Below are 16,628 nucleotides of genomic sequence, written 5' to 3' on the forward strand. Positions count from 1 at the left end.
ACTGACATGCACACACAAAAAAACATTTTTAGTGGTATTTTAAAATGAATAGATGTTGGTTGGGCAGGAGAGATGGCTCAGCAGTTAAAAAGCAAATATCCTTCCAGAGGCCCTGAATCTGGTTCCTAGTACCCGTGTCAGATGGACCACAACCACCTTTAACTCCAGCTCCAGAGGTGTTTCATAGCTTTTGCTTTTGCAGGCACCTGTACTGTGTGCATATATGCACACAGACAAGATTTTTTTTTCCCCAAGACAGTGTTTCTCTGTATTGCTTTGGAGCCTGTCCTGGAACTCACTCTATAGACCAGGCTGGCCTCAAGTGCTGGGATTAAAGGCATGTCCTACCAACGCCTGACAAGATTTTTTTAAGTAAAACAAATCTTTAAAAGTAGAGTGGGGGGGCTGGAGAGGTGGTTCAGTTAAGAGAGCATACTGCTCTTGCAGAGAACCTGAATTTGGTTCTAGCACCCACATCAAGTGACTCCAGCTCCAAATGATCCAATGCTCTCTTCTGAGCTCCAGGGGGTCCTGCCCTCTGTGCACATAGCCATGTACAGACACACTTAGGTCCGCATAAACAAAAGTGAAATCCTGGAAAAGAAAAGAATAGATACGCACAGGGTTTTGTTGAACAATAGAAGTGGCTGCTGCTGGTGGTACTGGTCTGACCTGCGGCCCAGCCTATGTGTTTTCACAGTCACAGTTTTACTTTGACTAGTGTAGCAATTTGTCATGCCAGGTGGACTAATAAGATGTTATCTTTTCTCTTGTCAGCAAGCACAACAAAACCTGATGATCTTGGGTGAGTAATGCCTTGCAATATAGAAACCAAGACAATTTACATAGTTATGCAATTTATATAGTTGCTATTATTGATTAAACAAATATTTGTTGAAGACCTTGCCAAATGTCAGATTTTTCATAGGCATTGGGAGGATAACAGGGAACAAATAAAACACCAGATAAAATTGACATTCGGAAAAATTAATGTCAAAGAAGAAAGGTGGGTTTGCAGGTAGGCAATTTTATTCTAGGCTGAATCCCATTCAGTTATAGTATGTAATTCGCACTTCCATGCTAGTATTTGTTGATCTGGTCTGTATTTATCAAAGGTGTTGATCTGTGCTTTTCTTAGACTATCCAGTTTTGGTATAAGAGTGATTCATGACCTAACAGAATAAGTTGGTAAATAGTCCTTCCTCTCCTATTTTTTTGAGGAGAGTTTGTAAGGAATTGGTATGAATTCTTTCTTAACACTATGATAATATCCATTAAAACCACCTAACCTGGATTATCTCTAGTCCAATTTTTAAATTCTTAATTCAGTCATCTCTTATGGACATATTTTTTTAAATGGGATGTAGTTCATATTTTTCTTAACTGATTTCTCCCTGTTTTCTTAGTCATAGTATTTGTCAGTTTGTTAGCCTTTCATTAATTCTTGCTCTAATACTTATTTATTCTTACTCTTAATCTATAGCTTGCTCTGACTACTTCCTCTTCGTCCTGTCTTCCTTCTTGTTTGTTTGTTAGTTACCCAGGGCTTTGTGAGTGCTAGCAAGTGCTCTACCACAGAGCTACATCCCCAGATGGCTTCTTTGTTTTGTTTGCTGTTTGTTTTTGAGGCAGTCTAACTTTACAGCCCTGGCTGTCTTGAACTCACAGCTTGCTCACCAGGCCCAGCCTGTTTGTTAGTTGTTTGAAACAAGATCTTAAAAGGACCCAACCTAGCCTTAAACTTGTGGTCCTTCTGCCTTCCCTCCTAAGTGCTGGACTGTAGAAGAATGTACCACCACGTCTAACTTCTTGTTCTCTATGTATGATCTTAAGGTGGGGCTAAGTGATTTGAGACTTTTGTCTGTTTATTTCTCATGTTTTTGAGACAGGGTCTCATAAGACCCAGACAGATCCCAAGCTTGCTGTGTATCTTGACTAAATTTGAACTCCTGATCCTGGTGCTTCAGCCTTCCTACTGCTAGGATTACAGGCCTGAACCAACCACACCTGGCATAAGCTTGTAGCTGTAAAATTCCCCTTGAACACTATTAGTATGTTTTGTTTGCATTTTTTGGTTCATCCTACATTGTTTCCTAATCCATGATTTCTCTTTAGAACTATTGGTTACATAGGAATATATTGGTTAATTTCCGAGTATGTGTATCTTAAATTTCCTTTTTTTTTTTTTTTTTTTTTTGGTTAGAAAGTGTGTTGCATATTATTTCAGTTCCTTTAAATGTGTTAAGACTTGATTTTAGTGGCTCCATTAATTTCAGTAGTATGTATGACAATGTTTTTCAAAAACAGCTATGTATTGGTGTCTCCTAGAATGCTTATTAAACAGTCAGATTCAAAGCTGGATGTGGTGACACACAGGCCTTTAATCCTAGCACTTAGGAGGCAGAGGCAGGTGGAAGTGGGTCTGTATGAATTTGAGGCCAGCCTGGTCTACTGTAGCAAGACCTTGTCTCAAAAAATGCATAATTGTAATAATAACTATTATTATTACATTTTATAATAAAATTTATAATCTATATTGGAATTTTAGATGTGTTATACATTTCTATATATTGTAGAAACATAATAATTATTGCAATAAAATCAGATTCAGAACATACATACAAACATACCTTTGCATGGAGTGTAGGTCGATAGGTCTGTCTGTCTGTCTGTCTGTCTGAATTAGAACTTCTTCAAAAGGGGTTTGTTATTTTCAGATGCTAAGTAGTATTTAAATTTGTAGCAGTGCATGTTTAGTGTGTAGTTGTACTACAGTACCCATGTGGAGATAAGAGGACAGCTTGTAAGAGCTGCACCATATGGGTTCTAGGGATTGTATCCATGCTGACAGGTGCCAGTCTTGGCAGCAAGCCCCTTGACCTGCTGGGCCATCTTTCTAGCCTTTGAATTTTCCTATTCAGTTTTCTTCACGTGAAACTGTTAGAGCCAGGTTGTGATTAGTGATCCATTACAGAAACACTTTGTGTTGTGAACAAGGACTCTTGAACAAGGACTAAAATGAATATGGAGTTGGGAGGAAGTGAGGGTTTCTACTGTAAAATATCAGATTAAAAAGTAAATTTTTGTTCCTTTCTGGGCTATCTGCTTTGGGCTTTTTGTTTGTTTTTCTTTTGAGTTATTTAGAAGATAGCTTGCAAGGAAATTGAGAAGGAAGGTTGGCTTCGGTGTTTTAAAAATAGTGTTGTTTGTTTATTTAGTAGATTATATCTTGCTTTCTTGAAACATACTAGGACATGACATTTCACCTTAAAGATATGCCATGAAAGTAGTAGATAGAGAAAAAAAATATTTAAGCAGTGACATGATGTGGAATAATTAAGGTTTTTTTATTTGCAAAGTTAAAATTTCTTCTCCAAGATGTTCTGAAATACAGATTTTTAGTCACAGCATAGTGAATATAGACATAGTCTCTTTTCTAGAATTAAAGTTAATTTCACGTTAGTGTATAAGTGTCATTGTCTCTTCATTAGTGATGCTTTTGACCCTAGAAGACCACATAAACAGGCTATTTAAGAAATGATGGAGAAAAAAAAGAAAGAAAGAAATGATGGCCCAGGCAGGGCAGTGATGGCACACACCTTTAATCCCTGCACTCGGGAAGCAGAGGCAGGTGGATCTCTGTGAGTATAAGCCCACCTTGATCTACAGTGCCATACACGCTCCAAAGCTTCACAGAGAAACTCTATCTTGAAAAACAAACAAAAAAATGATGGCCCTTTGGAGGAAAGGGAAGGGAGAAATATTACAATTATAATTTCAAAATTTGTAAAAGACTAAGTTGGGTGACTCACAGCTCCAGATGATCTGAGTTGTCCTCCAAGGACACATATACTTATATGTATTACTTATACAAAGACAAATGCACCTATACATTAGTAAATCTTAAAGTGTGTTTGTGTGTGTGTGTGTGTGTGTGTGTGTGTGTGTGTGTGTGCGCCCTGAAGGTTACTAGGTACCTACATCTCTTTTATACAATCTTGGGAAAACCTGAGTTTGAACTGGCATGTATGACCTTTCCTCTTGCCCTTGTGGTTCTCTTTGCATGAATGGTTTTGCTCCAGTGGACCATAGAGAACAGTGCCTTTTTTTTTTTTTTTTTTTTTTTGTGTCTAACTATTCGACCTAAAACATTTCTCAACCTTGTACTTTGCTGTTTCATAAAATATACCCAGTTTAAATAACAGGTTTATAAATTGCTGGTGTCAGTCTCTCCTCATGAGGTTCCACTAAAAGTACATTAAGAGAAGGTAGTGTTTTAAAGGATAGTTGATGTACATGGTTACTACTACTGTTCTCTTTTTCTAAATGGAGAGGCCTTGGTATGATGCAAAGGCTAGCTCCAATGACCTGAACTTGAGACTGTCCTATTTGAGCTCCCTTCTCACTGAGTGGTGGGACTATAGGCATATGCTGTTATACCTGGGTTAGAGGCAGCATAAAACAGGACAGGAAAGAAAATTAAGTAGAGGCTATCTATGAACAAAAAGGGTCAGTGGTCCTTTACAAAGTCCTTCTTCTTTAAGATGCCCTGAATATGTTCACAAACCAAGTGAAGGGGAGTCTTAGCCAGTCAGTGTATGACAAAAATGGCTCTGGCAGGCCTTGACCTTCTCCCCAATTTCCCTCTGCCTTGCTAAAAACTTCTAGATTACATTCCTAGAGCTAGCCATGAGGTCTATTCCCTTATTTGACTCCTTTCTCCTTCTGAGACTGACTACCAAGATCCAGATAGTAAAGTATTGAAATCCAGTAATCAAAAGCCCCCTTTGACTGCCCTAATTAAGATGCCTAATTAAAATTAAACATCTCATTCTAACATAGGGTTTCTCCCTTTACCTTTATAAACATTTTTCCTATGTGTCATATCTGTCTCTCCTATATCTAGAGGCAGTCCTATCTCCCCCCCCCCCCCCCGACAAATATCCTATCCCCCTCTTAATTGTTCTTTTTTCCTTCTCCTTTGTCCTCTGTCTCCTGTGTTTGTCTCTTATTCCCTCCCCTTTGTCCCTCTCCTTAGGGCTGAGAGTGTCTTGTGCCAAAGACTAACTAACCTTAATTGTCTCTTCATTAATGGTGCTTTGTTTGTTTCTGTCTTTGTGGTACTAAACATAAACCCAGGGCCTCCTGGATGCTAGACCAGCATTCTACCAGTGAGCTATATCCTAAGCCCTACTTTTTAATTTTAAGAAATTATGAGAAAAATAGTGTATTCTAAACAGGAAGTTTTGATTTAGTTAATATGGCTTATTATGAGAGATGTTTTTCTCAAGTTTAAATTATTTGATTTTTTTGGGGGGGGGGGTAGGCTACTACTGAAGTTATTCCCAGCTGAAAGAAATGTTTGAAAGTAACAAAGGAACTATAGAGTCATTGAAGCTAACTTCTGCTCCAAGTAGGCTTAGGCGGACTTAATGTGTAGACTATTATGTCACTTTGACCAGGATACCATAGTCTGGGAAGAGCAAAAGGGAAGAGAGAGCTGGGAATCAAACTTGGGTCTCCTGGAAATCCAGCACCCTTAATAATAGTCAATGAAAGTGAAGACACAACATATCCAAACCTATGGGACACTTTGAAAGCAGTGCTGAGAGGAAAGTTCATGGTGCTAAGTGCCCACATGAAGAAACAGGAGAATAATCACACTAGAGAATTAACAGCACAACTGAAAGCTTTAGAAAACAAAGAAGCCAATACACCCCAGAGGAGCAGATGAAGGAAATAATCAAATTGAGGGCTGAAATCAATAAAATGGAAACTAGGAGAACAATACAAAGAATCAATGAAACAAAGAGTTGGTTCTTTGAGAAAATCAACAAGATAGACAAACCTTTATCCAAACTTACCAAACAGCAGAGAGTGAACATGCAAATTAATAAAATCAGGAATGAAAAGGGGGACATAACAACAGACAAAGGGGAAATCCAGAGAATCATCAGGTCATACATTGAAAACCTATATTCCTCAAAATTCAAAAATCTAAAGGAAATGGATAATTTTCTGGACAGATTTCACTTACCAATATTAAATCAAGAACAGATAAGCAACTTAAATACACCTATAGCCCCCCCCAATGAAATAGAAACAGTCATCAGAAGTCTCCCAACCAAAAAAAGCCCAGGGCCAGATGGCTTCAGTGCAGAATTCTACCAGAAATTCAAGGTACAGCTAATACCAATTCTCCTCAAAATATTCCACACAATAGAAGCAGAAGGGTCATTGCCAAACTCTTTTTATGAGGCTTCAATAACCTTGATACCCAAGCCACACAAAGACACAACTAAGAAAGAGAACTACAGATCAATATCCTTCATGAACATTGATGCAAAAATTCTCAATAAAATACTGGCAAATCGAATCCAAGAACACATCAGAGAAGTCATCCACCATGATCAAGTAGGCTTCATCCCAGGGATGCAAGGATGTTTCAAAATCCATCAATGTAATCCACCATATAAACAGACTGAGGGAAAAAAACAAACAAACCACATGATCATTTCACTAGATACTGAAAAAGTGTTTGACAAAATCCAACACCCCTTCATGATAAAGGTCCTGGAGAAATCAGGGATAACAGGAACATACCTCAACATAATAAAAGCAATATACAGCAAGCTGACAGCCAAGATCAAATTAAATGGAGAGAAACTCAATGCAGCTCCTCTAAAGTCAGGGACAAGACAAGGCTGTCCACTCTCTCCATACCTCTTCAATATTGTCCTTGAAGTTCTAGCTAGAACAATAAGACAACCAAAGGAGATCAAGGGAATACAAATCGGAAAGGAAGAAGTCAAACTCTCACTATTTGCAGATGATATGATAGTCTACATAAGTGACCCGAAAAACTCTACCAGGGAAGGGGAAAGGGTCAAGATCCCCTGAGCAAATTGAGAGCACGGGAAGAGGCAGGAGGGAGCTAGGAGAATGAAAAGGGAAGAAGAGGAGGAATGCAGAGGACATGAAGGAGGAGAAAGGTTGAGTCAAGGGAAGAATAGAAGATAATAAGAATAGAGATACCATAATAGAGGGAGACATTTTAGGTTTACAGAGAAATCAGGCACTAGGGAAATGTCTGGAGATCTACAAACATGACACCAGCTAACAATCTAAGCAACAGAAGAGAAGCTACCTTAAATGCCCTCCCCTGATAATGAGATTGATGACTGACTTATATGCTACCCGATAGCCCTCATCCAGCAGCTGGTGGAAGTAGAAGCCGACACCCACAACTAATCACTGAACTGAACTGGAAGCCAGTTGCAGAGAAGGACGAGTGAAGAGCCAAAGGGTCCAGACCAGGCTGGTGAAACCCACAGAAACAACTGACTTGAACATCGGGGAACTCTTGCTCCCCAGACTGATTGCTGAGATACCAGCATGGGACTGATCCAGACCCCAGGAACATGGATTTCATTGAGGAAACCTTGGAAATCTACAAGACCTCCTGTAGTAGTTCAGTACTTATCCCTAGCATAGGTGTAGACTTTGGGAGCCCATTCCACATAGAGGAATACTCCCTGAGCCAAGACACACAGGGTTGGGCCTAGGCCCTATCCCAAAGGGTATGATAGACACTGATGACACCCTATGGAAGGGCTCACCATCCATCCAGGGGGAGCAGATAAGATATGTGATAGATAGGGTTTTAGTTGAGGGGGTGGCACTAGGGGAGGACGGGAAGGGGAAGAGAACTGGGATTGTCATGTAAGACAATCTTGTTTCTAATTCAAATAAAATCTGGGAAAAAAAATCAGATATGGGGAAGAAGACCAATTAGCTTCTCAACTTGTGAATCACAGTCCCTTTTCCAGTCAAATGACCCTTTCACAGGGGTGGAATATCAGATATTCTGCATATCAGATATTTACATTCTGTTTCATAACAGCAAAATTACAGTTATGAAGTAGCAGTGAAATAATTTTATGGTTGGGGGCCATCACAACACGAAGAACTGTATTAAAGGGTCACAGCATTAGGAAGGTTGAAAACAACCGAGTGAGGTTAAATAAATTTGTTAAAGCTCTTCATGAAGGTCTAGAAGAGAGAAATTTGAAGGTTCTGAATATAAATGATACTAGGATGGGAATGCTCAATACCCTGTTTGGCTCAAGACACTTGATAGGCATGTGTTGAAAGATTCCTGGTAATGTAAGGCCCAATTAAAATGTGTGTATATGGAAAATACAAATGGCCATAGAAATACAAGTATTTGATAGTAATTATGACCATTGTAGCTTGAGAAACCATCAAAATAATTTTGCTAGAAACAAAACATTAACATCGCTGGTGCTGCTTTGAATAGTATATGTATAATCTTAGAAAGTAAAGCCATTGGGCATGGTTTAATCTCAGCACTCCAAAGGCAGACAGATCTGAATTTGAGGCCATACGGATCTACATAGCAAATGTCAGATCAGCCAGGACTATGTAATAAGATCCTCTCTCAAAAAAAACCAAAAAATTAGAACATAGTAACCTGGAATTTTGTATGTAGGGTTTTTTAACCTGTAACGATTTATTTTATTAGTAATAAAAGAAAGACTGTAATTATACATATACTACATAAAAATAAAAGTTAATGTAAAATTACAGCTAAGCTTTATGTGTGTGTGTGTGTGTGTGTGTGTGTGTGTGTGTGTGTGTGTGTATACACATATGTCAGACTTTTCAAAAGACTACACAATTATGCTCTTGGATTTCATTTTCTCAATGATTCAAGCATGGATTTAAGTAAACGGTTTGTAATTAATTAATTTGGGTCTATATTCATGTTTGTTTGACTAACTTTTTTTAAAGGTTATATTTTAATTACATTGTTCCCTTCCCTCCAAATCCTTATATATATTAAGTTTTTTTAATAGGTTTTCCCTCTTTATTATAGTGTTCATTATGCTTCAGCCCAGAATAATGACGCCCAACAGGTAAGACAATAGTAAGTTTCTAAAACTCCAGAGCACATAGTTAATTTTAGTGACTGTCAGTGCTATTAGTTGGATTTTTTGTAGTGTGTGATATTTTACAAGTTTTGTACATTTCTTACTCCTACTACTTCTCCTCGTTTTACTAAAATTCTGTGAGTAAAATATGATCTGTAAAACATTTCTGTTACTGTAAATCTGGGGCATCAGTACATTGTGAATGTTCATTTATTATCTAAAATTAGTATACTAAAATTCAAACATTTATGTGCCAAATAGATTTATGTAGTTGTATTTCTTGGTGTTGGTATTTGTGTTTGTTAGTATTTGACTTTATAGGCAAAACAAATGAATTTTATGATTTTTGTCCAAAGGCTTGGGGTGTGAGGTCTCCTGTGCCTATGAATCCTTCCTCATCCTCTGGTCCGGTGCTGGTGGAGATAGAGAATCTTTCACAGAATTCTGCAGCAGACCAACATGACAGGAAATGGTTTGTTAACCTCCTAAACCAAAATATTGCTTGTGTAATTATATTCTAAACTTTTAAGCTATAATCTTAAAGCACTTTAAATGTGATTGAAAACAAATTATTCATATTTGTGAGCCGAAAAGGAGCAGACTGAGCAGTCAGGGATGGTGAGCATAAGGTTTGTGGATGAAGAAGGGAGGACAGTTGTCTAAAGGCAGAATATAAGACAGCTGGCTTTACTTTCATTAGTGTGATCTGGGTGTGGCTGATTAAAGTCTTAAAAAAAAGAGAAAAATTCCAGTTTGGAGAGCTAGAGAACTAGTTTAATGAAAGTAAAACTATTTATATAAACAGCAAACACACAAATATGGATACTTTGTGGCCTGTTGGATTCAATCAGTTGGGTTTGTGCTTTCCTGGAAAGCCATGTGACTTGGGGAGGGTTCCTTGGAAGTGATTGATCCTATGGATATATCATCTATTCAGGCTTTGTGTCTGTTTATTGGATGCACTTGGATGATCGTGGTATTTTTCTCTCTTATCTTGCTCTTAGTTTATTAATACTTGAAACCTAATGTGTTTCTGTGGTGATCTCAAGGTTTGGGTTGGCTTTCTGTGTAGCCAGTTCTTCCTTCATGGTGGTGGGTCGGCAGTGGTTGGTGACTATCTCTGGTCTGTGCTGTGTAATCTTTCCACTGGTATCGTTGGCTTAACTAACGACAGGATGCTTTGCTTGTGATGGCTGGGTATATTTTATTTCAGTTCCAGATAGCTTGCGGTTAAAATCGAGGGGGGATATCTTCCTTGTTTTGTTCCAAATATATATAAATATTTGGGAACATGATATAGAGTATTGAGGTGTGTATATGCATGTACATACCAAAGGAATAACAAGTGAGGCCTACAAATGTCAAATTTTAGTCTTTAAGACATTATAATTTTCAGTTTCTTGATGAAGATCACAGCCCAGCAAGCAGTTATGCTCCATCTTTTTAATGTGCCACTGAAGCCCATTGTCACATAAAGAGAGTAACCAGACTTCAGCTGTAAAAGAACTGTCTTAATATATACATGTCTTTCTACTCAGCGGTGGTGGCACATGTCTTTAATCCCAGCACTCAGGAGGCAGAGGCAGGAGGATCTCTGTGAGTTTGAGACCAGCCTGGTCTACAAGAGCTAATTCCAGGACATGCTCCAAAGCCACAGAGAAACCCTGTCTCCAAAAACAAAAACAAAAAAAATCAACTATATACATATATGTGTATGTATGTCTGTCTTTAATACCAAGTAAGAATCTGATTAGTTTACATCCTATGTTATGATGCTAAGTCTTTCTTGAGTTCCATTTTAATGAGTACATATTTAAATCTGTTTAATTTGATTTGTTAGGCACTACCAGTTCTTTTGGTGTAGCCTTTAGAGAATATTGAATTTGAGTTTCAAGAAAAATGAAAAAACCTTGGAGCCGTGTGTCCTCTGCCTTTATATTGGTTATGCTGATACCTCCTTTGCTGAAATGGAGTAGAGATGACCCTGAAAACCTGACGAGCCTCAGAGTATGTTAGCAGGGCATGGACCTGAACACACACTGACATGTCTTAGAACTAGTGATTCTCCTGCCTTAATGTAAAGTGCTTTCTGCCTCCCATTCTCTGTTTCTGCATGCTTGGATTTCAGAGACTAGAAAACAGTCCTCCTTTAGAAAGAGGTGACAAAATGTGGAAACTGATGACTAGTGACAGCACAGAGTGTGGAACATCTTACTCTGGGCAGATGATTTGGAGCCAATTTAATTGAAGCCTATTTCCTGTTCAAGTCTTTGCTTTTCCCCAAAAATCTTAAATGAAACCATGAACTAGGTGAATGATTTAAAATGTCAGTCACTTAGAATTTGTTAAGGTATTTCATATCACTTGGAACACATAAATTGTTTATTAACAAGAAGTCAGATGACAGTGGCATGTGCTTGAGAGGCTAAGAATAGAGACTCTACTGAGTCCAGCCTGAACAACAAAGTAACCGTATCTCAAAATAAAATAAAGCATGCCTATAATCTCAGTGCTTGAGAAGAAGGTGCGGGTAGATCATGATCCCAGGCCAGGCCAGCCTGGCTATGTAATGAGACCCAACCCTATCAAAAAACAAAAAGAAGTAGAACTTAGAAAATTTTGCATCTATAAACCAGAACATAAGCCGAATTTAATTTCTAAATTTTTAGAGATTCTAAATCAAGGGTCATAAATTTTGTTTATTAGGTCTGATGAGCAAGTTGAATTTCAGTGGAAGCAAATAAAATTATGTTAGTAGTTAGAAGCAAACAACATACCTTCCATGTTTGTTTTGGAAAATCTTTTCAGTTCCCATGAGCAAATAGATTAAAAATTAAGTTAATATTTCATTGAATTTGAAAAATAATACTTTTTAAATCTAGATTTTTAAGTACCTTTGTATTTGGAATGATCTTTTTTCCCTTGGTAGTTAAGTGAATCATGTGCTGATCTTGTCACATCACAAAAGTTTGGTTTTTGAGCCATAGAAGGTTTTTTCTTTCTACTGGAGGACTCTTGTGATTCCATCCAGAACTGCATGTGTCCATGCTGTGCATGTCTGTGCATGTCTGTGCATGTCTGCCCTCTAATTCCCCTATGCTTGTAGCACTTCTTGCACTCTATCTGTGCCTGTTGCATTTCAGTTTGTACTCCTATGAACTTTGATTACAGAAAGCACAATAATTATTGATAATTTGAAGCATTAATGTAAGCTTGCTTGATGTTTTTGGTTTTTGTTTTTTTTTAATACTCCTGAATTTTGTTTCCTGGATTATACTTTTTTAAAAATCATGTAAGTTTGGAGATCATTTTTATAATTGCCCTTTCCATATATGTCTTCGTATTTCAGTAGAATTCCTTCTAATATTTGAATAAAGCTTTACATAGAATTTTTTTTTACTAGAATTCCAAACAATATTTCTATCTAGGAGCGTCCCAGCAACAGCAGGGATAGATTTTCCTTCATTAATTAATTCACTTAACTGATTCCAGTTACATGTGTTTTCATATTGGTGCTTTCCATTACATGAACCATGTAACTGTATTTCCCCCTCTACTATTTTTGAATGTTGCCATTGCATGGTAACTGCTCACCATGGTGGTGCATGCTGGTCACATTACCTTTCTCCTTTACACATCCATGTTCTCTATTCCTGTTGACTAACTGTACTCCCCACTCCTCAACCATCTAGGCTCTCTGCTACCAGTGACTGCTGTCAACGTGGTGGAAACCAGTGGAGCACAAGGGCCTTGTCCCCACCCCAGACTGCACATAGAAACTACACTGACTTTGTACTTGAGCACAATGTGAAGAATGCAGGAGTCCATCATGATGCTCATTTTTCTGGCCGTGCAGCCATGACCGAGATATGAGTTGTTACGCCTTTTAGGCCATGGAACTCTGTCATCCAGGTTGATAATGTATTTTATGGTGTTTATGGAGGACTGATTCCATTAGGAGTATTGGAAAGAATTTATTTCATACTGAGTCACTAGTTTTATATAGTGCTGTGGTTGACTTCTGTGTAAGTTAACAGGATCTGAAGAAGCTGTAAACTGTCACAGATGATGGCAGGTATTGCCATGTTGAAAGGGTATGCATACCACTGTGGCCTTGAGAAGGTTTTCATAAGTTTAGCATTAGCACATCTCGAATAGTGTCTCTTAGGATGTTCATGTTTAAACTGTCACTTGTCATCCTACCACATGCCTTCAAAGTAGACAGAGTTTAAAGAATAAGACACAAAAGTAACCATGTTCTGTCATGGTGTACTGGCCTTTTGTGGTGCTATAACAATACTGTTCTCACATACTGCTTTCTAAAGTGACCTGTGCCTTAATTTCAGCTAAGTACCTGCGGTTTTAATAAAAATTTACTATGCTTTATGTGTTTTGCTTCTGCAGGTCTAGAAACTATAGTAACACTATGGTTCATGTAGAGACAAGAGTGAGTGGTTACATTACTAGCAGATGGTTATACCAATTGCAAAATGGAAAGCTTTCTTTACTCCTTACTTTTTTCTTTGTTATTGAAAATCCTTGACAGATCACGCTAGTTTGTAACACCTTTATAATCTGGCCTTATACAGCCTTTAAAATAAAGTTTTGATGTCCAAATGGAACCATTTCATGATGGGTTGCATATATTTCACACTTTTAGTCCTTTTTGAGCTTTGCAATATAGTTAATTCAAGCTTTTTTATTTAATCCATTGGAAGCAAACTAGTTAACTGGTAAAGTACATTTCTGATGATTGAGACACTACTGAAAAGAAGCAGTATTTCCTCTTACAATTATTTTAAATTGTGAGAAATTTTCTGAACTTTATATACAGAGAAATTTGAAGATTTATATTGAGAATTGTTGATTTTTTGAAATAATGAAGCTTTGTTATAAACAATGTACCATTGAACTGTTCTGGCTTATCTCAGAGGTTGGCTTCATCCTATGGGTTCTCTTGCTGGGCAGTGAAGACAACTTCAGAGGGCTACTGTTGCAGATATATAATAGGGCTTGTCTGTAGAAGACAAGTGTGTAGCCTAAAACATTTAGAACATGAAATTTGTAGGAAAGTCTTGATCTGCTTTATCATCATATAAGGGGATCCTTGCCTAAATTTATTATAGATAGATAGATAGATAGATAGATAGATAGATAGATAGATAGATAGATAGATAGATATAGAATGGATGTTCAAAATACTAACATATCCTGAATAAGAGCAGTTGCGTATCTTAGCCCAACCTTTTAAGACAATCACCATCTAGTATGCTTTAAAACTGCACTAATAGATAACCCTCAGAGGGTGTTGTGTTTTTGTTGTTGTTGTTGTTTTTGCTTGCATTATAGTTACTAAATACTCTCTATGGTCCTTTTTTTTAATTTTTAAGACTTTTTTATTTTTGTGAATGGGTGTTTGACCTGCATGTATGTCTGTGTAACTGTGTGCCACAGTAGTGTGGTGCCTCTGGAGGCCTGAAAAGGTATTGGATCCCCTGAAACAGAAGTTGTGGATGGTTGTTGGTTGACATGTGGGTGCAAGGAATTGAACCTGGGTCCTCTGGAGGAGCAACCAGTGCTCTTAAGGTGGAATCATCACTCCAGCCTTTTGTTTTTTGTTTTTCAAGACAGGATTTCTCTGTGTAGCTTTGGAGCCTATCCTGGCACTTGCTCTTTAGACTAGGCTGGCCTCGAACTCACCTGCGCGCCCCCCCCCCCAGTACTGAGATTAAAGGAGTGTGCCACCACCGCCCGGTGCCTTTTTTTTTCCTTAAAAATATTTAGCTCATAACATTTTAAGCTTTGTTTTGTGCATGAAAAGACTTAGTGGGTATGAATATAATTAAAGGCACAACATTTCCATAATGTAAGTGAGTCCCAATGAGTAAAAGACTTGCTTGTTCCTTTATGATGCCTCATGGCTCAGCATCACCTAACCTAATCCTACAGTCGGAGGTATAACACTGATGCAATGAATGCCTCCTGTATATCCTAGCAAATTTAATTTTAGAAGCCTGAAAAGCTTGTGACGGAAGAGTAATATTTTCAGTTTGTATTGGAGATAGTCATTTTTATTCCTAGAATTTGAGATAGTCAATAGTATTCAATCTGAATGGTTCAGAATTACATCATGGGTTTTCTTTCTTTGAAACTTAGTTATGAAATAATTCATTATTAAATTTCTAATGGGGAAAAAGTTAGATACAATAAAAGACAGAGGGCAATAGAATCCTGTCTCCTAAGTGTCCTATGTGCTTTAGGCTCTCATATTGATAAGTTCATCATCCCTAGTCTAAAATCTTAAGTATCCAGATAACTGATATGATAGCAGTTTCATGCCTGTTAAAGGTTGCACTTTAACAAGTAAGCAGACCAAAAGTATTACAGCTGTTTAACCGTCAGGCCATTTATATGAAAACATGTGGCTCGGGTTCCATCCCACAAGTACTTCATCTGCGTGTGTGTGAGTGCAAATATTAAAAATCTAAACTGAAATGGGAAACATTTCTGGTTCCAAGTATTGTGGATAAAGGATATCCAGACTGTACTATAAATATTTGCTCTTGTGACTGGTAGTCTCAAGATGGTAGTACGTGTTGTTTCTGGAGCAGTGAGGGATTTATAAGTAGTTCAACCCAAATAAATAAGTAAATGTCTGTGATATAGTTCTACTCGCATTGTACTGGTTCAATGGTCAAAGTCCTAGACTTGAAGATGGAGAGTGAGATTATTCAGGAGGTAAAACCACTTGTCATTAAGCTTGATGACCTGAGTTTGACCCTGGAACCCAAAGTAGATGGCTCCTTCAAGCCTGGGAGTTTGAAACCAACCTGACCAACATAGTGAGACCCCTCTCTCAATGAAATAAATAAGTAATCTAGACTAGCGAAATCCTTCCAGAGGCATGGTGCTATGGCACTATCCTTTTGATCAAAGGAATCATCAGCACAGAACTCTATGCTTATGTATTGAGTAGTGAATTCTAGTGAATATAACTAATATTTTAGTTAGGTTGGTTGTGTTTTATTGTGTTTTTATAGATGGGATGGTAAGACAGAAAAGCAAGTGATTTTCAAAAATGAGCTGGTGATCATTCTTTTGATGGTTAAAAACATTCTTCTGGGCATATAGTTCATGCATAGAAGAAGGTGAGGCAGGAGGATTGCCATGAGTGTTAGACCCTTTGAAAAAAACAAAACTCATAGGTTTTTACCTGTCTATAAGTATGATTTAATTTTTCTGTCTTGAAATGCTAATCACATACACATTTTAAATGAAGGTATAGAAGTATTTTATCTGTCTATGACTGTTTTTATTTTTTTTAATTTGAAGATTATAAAAATTGATTTATTGTAGAAGAAATTCAAGAACAACCAGTTAAATTCTTATCTGCATGCTACCCACTGCAGCCAGGAAGCATGAAATGCTTACATCATCAAGAAGATCACAGGAAACAGCACACTAAGAGGGAGGGTTCTCAGGTCTCCTGTAGTCAGCACAAAGGGCATAAGGTCAGAGCATTGTCAGGCACCAGGGCTGCTAGACATTTTGGATAAACTAATACACCTGTTATTTAAAGCAGCTAATATACAAACATTTTTATATTGTATCAGCTCAATAAAAATGATGAATTGAGAGTACTGGCATATGCCTGTCAGGAGCAGTACTTTGTCA

General features: G+C 37.7%; 1 protein-coding gene across 5 annotated transcripts in view; it reads left to right on the plus strand.

Moving 5' to 3' along the window:
• The window catches only part of Epb41l5 (erythrocyte membrane protein band 4.1 like 5), a 112,468-nt gene that overhangs the window by 42,636 nt on the left and 53,204 nt on the right, over positions 1-16,628 (plus strand). For 3 of the 5 annotated variants that reach the window (XM_027417805.2, XM_027417808.2, XM_027417806.1), the window contains exons 14-16: positions 778-805; positions 8,900-8,939; positions 9,311-9,426. In XM_027417805.2, the coding sequence (XP_027273606.1) occupies positions 778-805; positions 8,900-8,939; positions 9,311-9,426 (184 nt within the window). Of the gene's footprint in view, positions 1-777; positions 806-8,899; positions 8,940-9,310; positions 9,427-12,646; positions 13,577-16,628 lie in introns of those variants that run through there. The other 2 variants (XM_027417811.2, XM_027417809.2) reach the window with 2 other exon arrangements.

This window comes from Cricetulus griseus, chromosome 5 (assembly GCF_003668045.3).
Source record: "Cricetulus griseus strain 17A/GY chromosome 5, alternate assembly CriGri-PICRH-1.0, whole genome shotgun sequence".
Taxonomy (NCBI): Eukaryota; Metazoa; Chordata; class Mammalia; order Rodentia; family Cricetidae; genus Cricetulus; species Cricetulus griseus.